Source organism: Lygodium microphyllum, chromosome 11, assembly GCF_053477565.2.
Source record: "Lygodium microphyllum isolate KBCC chromosome 11, Lygodium_microphyllum_v1.1.10, whole genome shotgun sequence".
Taxonomy (NCBI): domain Eukaryota; kingdom Viridiplantae; phylum Streptophyta; class Polypodiopsida; order Schizaeales; family Lygodiaceae; genus Lygodium; species Lygodium microphyllum.
This window is the reverse complement of record NC_141145.1, coordinates 102,164,150-102,170,149: the sequence shown is the minus strand read 5'-3', so window position 1 is coordinate 102,170,149 and position 6,000 is coordinate 102,164,150. Positions and strand designations below refer to the sequence as shown.

The window sequence follows — 6,000 nt, the reverse complement described above, 5'->3', positions numbered from 1 at the left end:
TTTTATTCTAAGCTTGGAAATTGAAATATCATTTAAACTTGGATGGTTCCAATAGAAATCCAATATGGGTAAAAGTGTCAACTCCGCCTTGATCTTAGATCAAATCTAGATGAGACCCTCTTTTACTTTATTAGATAAAAGGAGCTTTCAATCAAAATAAAGGATTCTAACACATCACAACTTTTAGTTGATGGTTGGTAAAAGACCTTACATCAAATAGTTTGGCAGTTTTCGAGAGCTTAAAAGGACAATGCTCAATGGCACACCCAATGCATGCTCAAATTTTATATGTAAAGTTGTTTGTTACATGTGAGATTGAATGTGGACAATTAGCTTCAATTTCAACCCTTCCATGTGGATGAGTCGAAACATGCCTTAGAGAACCTTCCCTTTTGTATACAAAGAGACAATGAATGTATATAACTATTTTTCCAAATTCACTACACTTCATTCCAAGGGTAACATACTTGTAACCCTTTGTTTGAAGTGTAAGACCCATTTTTAAATATGTTTGGACCAAATTTTAGGCCACAAAGCCACCATTATGTGACAAATTATGAACAAATTTTGCATTGATCTCCTCATGACCAATTATCATACCTAAGGAATCCTCTTACATTTTTAATGGAAGAAAGTAGAATTGTAGAGTACAACTATAAACAAAATATCTATGTAGATATTTAGAGAAAAAACCATCCATCTTTTCATTCAAACTTGTGTACAAAAGCATATCCATGATCTTATTCCATTGAAATGTTCGCATCTTTGTTTGTGTATGGCACTTAATCACCATCACAATGATGTCCTTCAAGCCTTGGTTTTGTAGTGATTGCTTTGATTTTTTGTTATATTGATGACCTTTGAGTTCTAATTCAATTGACCCTTCATTTTTCTCCCCTTTAATACTTTACATGCATGGCCCTTCCTTTTCTCACTACCCTTGACCTTCCATTAGCATAACACTAAAATGCCACCTTTCCTTCACACAAAAAGGGCACATAGAACCTATTCTACATGTTGACTAACTAAAGGAATAAAATTAAATGGTGCTTCCTAATTATATTGAAAGCTTTAACATCCTTACCATTGATAAAATCATCAAATTAAGCCATGCTCCCACATGATATTCAAAGCTTTACCATACCTACTAACCAATTATTGAATAAATGAATAAAATTAATCAATGCTCCCTAGTGATATTTGAAGCTTTAATGTTCAATGGAAATATCAAGTCATGTGAAGTAGATCCCAACAATTAATCATCCCTTTTTGAAATGCGATTTGAAGTTATAACTTGGAAGCTCAAGTTAGACAGAATAACTTTAGTTACCCAAATATGAGGGCGCAAGGAGGGCACATAGACCCTAGTCTACATGTTGACTAATGAAACAAATAAAATTAAATGGTGCTTCCTAATTATATTGAAAGCTTTAACATCCTTGCCATTGATTAAATGATCAGATTACCCGATGCTCCCAAATGATATTCAAAGTTTAAACATCCCTATTAACCAATTATTGAATAAATGAATAAAATTAAGCAATGCTCCTGATGATATTTGAAGCTGTAATGTTCAATTGAAACTATCAAGCCATGTAAATAGATCCCAACAATAAATCATCCTTTTTTGAAATATGTTATGAAGTTATAATTTGGAAGCTCTCATAAGACATTATAATTTTAGTTGCCCAAATATAGTGGCACTTATGAATGCAAAGAAATCTAGATCATGCATTCTTTTATTTTACCCTTGCAAGGCTTGGTATAGAATGGAACTCTTGACAAGCAAGGTTCTTTAGTAAACTCTTTTACTTGATAAGACATATTGTAAGATGTCACAACTTATGCATACTAAGGCTAGACCTTTTTTTTTACATGAAGATTGATATAAAGCAATGATCTATCAACTAATCTCATGTCTTGCTCATTTCCAACGTAACTTATGTTCAGACTAAGTTCCAAGGTAGATACAATCCCATGCATATCCCACATGATCTATGTCTAGGCTTGATGTTTGCATTGTCCTATTCACAACGTAATTAGTCAACTAATAATGCCTTATTTCAATTCAAAACAGGGGGTTGCAATCTCATAGAGATATTCTTATAATTGGTAGCCTTTTTTATAAAAATAGATGCCAAACAAACTTCTTGAGAGTTCATATTTCCCCTTTAAACTTAGACACATGGCTAGAGCCTTAATAAAGATGGACAAGCAAAAAGAAAGAAAGAAAGAAAGAAAGAAAGAAAACCTTTGCATGGAAGCCCGTTCACTAATTAATTAGTCCAATACAAATGCTTTATTTCTATCAAAACAAGGGGTGGCAATATATTTTGATCCATGTCATAGAGATATTCTCCTAATTGGCAACCATATTTTATTAATACATGCCAAACAAACTTCTTGAGATTCATGTTTCCACTTTAAACTTGGACACATTGGCTAGAGCCTTAATAAAGGTTGACAAGCAAGAAGAAGCAAACGGGCTGAGAAACTCTGAAATCTTCGCCTACAAGTAAACTTGTTTCGCTTAGTTTCTCAATGCAAAAAGGTTGAGAGTCTTTAGAAATTCACAGCCCTCGACTGATTTTTCAATTGTAGCTGATAATAAAACCTTGGATCAACACCCCATATGGATATTAATACCCCAGCGGTCTATTTATTTCCATGTCTCTCGCAAGTGCATTAAACTCATGTCTCTTGCTGGTACCTCCAACCCAGCTCAGAGATGATCCCAAGTACTAATGATGTAACTGCTTGAACATAGAGTCCTGAACATCGTGTTCCTCGCCGAGTGTTAAAAAACTTGGGCTACATAGTTACCCCCTTAATTCAACATGTCTTTTTTCTGGTTCAACGGTTTACAAACCAAATCCCTAGTACCAAGCTCTTGTTCTCTTATATAAACAAGACAAAGCATAAGCTCTTTAGTAAACAGCTACTGCACCATGGAGGCCAAGAAAAACCACAAGAGCTGACATTCCCTCACTATATACCAGAAGTTCGGACACATTTGAGACCACATCCTTTCACAACGAAAATGGGAATGCCACCCTATACCAGCACTGCATATCCTATCCAAACCTGTTTATCACTTGTGGCACTGTCCTTTGATGAATATTGTGTTTAATAATAGCATGTGACTCTGAAGTTTCTGTCGGCTTAAGACAAAAGTAACTATGATATCCTTCCCAGTTTTAATGACCTTCGCTTATACACAAGCCTGGTACAAATAAACTTGTAGAAGTATACTGTCAGATTAACAACTAAACAATGAGAGCACTCCTGCACATAAGTTCTAAAGCTGGAAACTTTTGCAATATACAGCTATGTACAGTTACAAGTTTCCAAGCCCAACTATGTCAAGACATACATTTTGAAGCCACAATAGGTGTACAAATGGGTAGAGATTGAATATCAAGAAACCTTGGTCACACCCATGCTATCTAGCCTGCAAATTAGCAAACAATTGAACTGTTTCAGTTAACTTGCAACAAATTTATCTGCAATGACTACAAAGCCTCAGCAGAGCAACAATGTAAAACATTTATCAATAGCACTTCCATAGCTGAAAAAGAAATAATTTACTTCTGGACACAAAGTGGCATGCATGAACCATTTAACAAGCTGTTAGCAACCTTCGACCAGTGTATCAGCAGCTGGTTGTTTCCAGTCAAAAGTTGAAGAGGACCAACAAATTGGTCGTTTCAGAGACGTCTGTCTCCTGTGTTTTACAAGTTTTAACCCCTTCCAAGTAACATTTCTGTAATCAAGAACTTGTCCCCACACACAATTTGACAAACTCCATATGATATGTTCCACAATCCAAGCCTCTTAGTAGATGAAAGAGTCATGGGTGGTAGCAAATAGTCCTTTAAGAAGGAGAGGGGCTTTGGTGGTCAAAGGCCAATCCTTGCTTCACTCAAGAGATGGCTGCAACATTGGGTGCCTATAAGAGGCTGGGAAGAAGAGATGTTTAGTGTAGAAATAATAGTAATACCATGTCACACTTACATAGGTATAAAATAGAGAGAGATGTAATTTTTCATATCTTTTTGAAATATAATATATTACTATTTCTTTCCTCACCAGCTTGCTCACAGCTTCTATGGCTTCGCAACCTCTTTCTCTCTCTCTCCTTTTCTATTCTTTCTCTCTCCTCGTCACTCTCTTTCTCTCTCTTCTCCAGTATTCTCTCTCCTCTTTCTCTCTCTCTAGTCCACTTCTTAAAAAGTGGTATCAAAGCATTGGTCTTTGATCCATTTTTCTCCTCTTTTCTTCATATTCAGTCCAATTTTTCATAATAAAAACCAATTTCAAACAAGTACTACAGGTACAAGACATGGACAATGACTAGCAGTGACTTGCAAGACATCCACTGTTAGAAGAAGATTAAATCTTGAGATCTTTGGGACAGATATGGTGGTGGATGGACAAAATAACAAGTTGTCATCAAACTTTCATGCAAAGTTAGGACATATTTGGTAAAATAGGTACTGACTCGACTAGGAGAAGACTTAACCTCAGTTACTTTTTGGAGTAGAGCTTTCTTCTCCTTCTCTTTCAAGCTTTAGGCTAAAGCTTCCATGGTGACTTCCAAGAAATGCAATATCCTGCTCTCCAATGATCTTTTCTTCGTGTCTAACCATGGGGCAATGATTCTTCAGCCCTTGAGAATCAAATAGATTATCATTGAGTGATAAGTGATGAAGCATTGGTACCAGAGAACAGTCCGAAAAATGCGCCGAAATTTGGGCTGATTTACTGCTCACAATCCACAGTCTACAACAAGCAACAATCATTTGCTTATAGATTGCCTAACAATTGAACCATTACTTGGCTTTGTATTCAACAAGAACAAGCCTTGAAAGTCACTGATCTTTATATTTTCTCTCTGAAACCCTAATACACAGCAAGGCAGCCATAGCTTCAAATAGGGAAGCTTCAATTTCTTCAATCTTTGGCTCTTCCCGATCTCCAAAGTCTCTCTATCATCATTTTGAAGCAAAATGGACTCCAAGATTCAAGGCATTGCAATGATTTCAGCATATTGAGGTTCTTGAAGCTCATATTGAAGGATTATTTTGGAGCAAATTCAAGGAGCTTAAATCTTCGACACTAAAGTGTTCAAGCAAGCTCGGGGCATTGATTCTTCACAAATTCAATTATATTTGAGCTTATATGGACTGATCTTATAGACTTTTCAAGCTTTATGATGGATGGTGGATTATGGAGGGCTCTTCTAATATTTGGATAGAAGCTAGCATCAATCATCTTCAAATTTAATCAAGGTATTCCACTTTCTTAATCTTTGAAATCTCTCAATAATCCCCTTGCTTAAGCTTTTCCACTTGTTGATGAGAGATTATTGGTCAATTAATTCTCTGAATTGATCAGTAGATCAAAGATTAGTACTCTTACCATTAATCAAAGCCTATTACATGGAATCTCAACATTCATTTCAATCTTATTCCATCATGGATATCATTTACAATGTTTTGATGTATAATCTTGACTTAATTGGCTGATTTCTTTCACCCAAGATTGAAATATTACTAAGGGTAAGTACTAGCAATCAGTGAGTCACTGAATTGCATTGGTAAGACCCTTAACTAACAATTTACTATTTCATATTAAACTTTCATTGATCAATTATGCATATCATGCTAATTAATTAGGGTAGTATGCCACTGCCATGTTGATATTCCCACCGAGGAAAAAGGTGGATGCTGAGGGAGATAGTGGGATAATAGAGAGGTGACCCTCCCCTACTATTAAAGATCCTCAATTGATGCAACCAACTAACCTAGGGAGAACTTTACCCACCTCTCGATTATTTGAAACCCCTGTAGAAAGCCTGTCCAACCATTTTATCCCTCACACAAGTACAACGAGTGAAGAATTGAAGATTGAAGCACTTTTAAAAACTCAAGTACCTTCAAGATCAAAATAGGGTAAAATAAGGGATTTACAAGACACTGTAGGGTATATACAGGTCAT

General features: G+C 35.8%; 1 protein-coding gene across 1 annotated transcript in view; it reads right to left on the bottom strand.

Annotated features, from left to right (window-relative positions):
- Positions 1 to 2,426: 2,426 nt before the first annotated feature.
- The window catches only part of LOC148029169 (uncharacterized), a 38,786-nt gene continuing 35,212 nt past the window's right edge, over positions 2,427 to 6,000 (bottom strand). Inside the window, exon 3 of the mRNA XM_087688673.1 lies at positions 2,427 to 3,451. Within this exon, the coding sequence (XP_087544799.1) occupies positions 3,418 to 3,451 (34 nt within the window). The 3' untranslated portion in view covers positions 2,427 to 3,417. The remainder of the gene's footprint in view (positions 3,452 to 6,000) is intronic.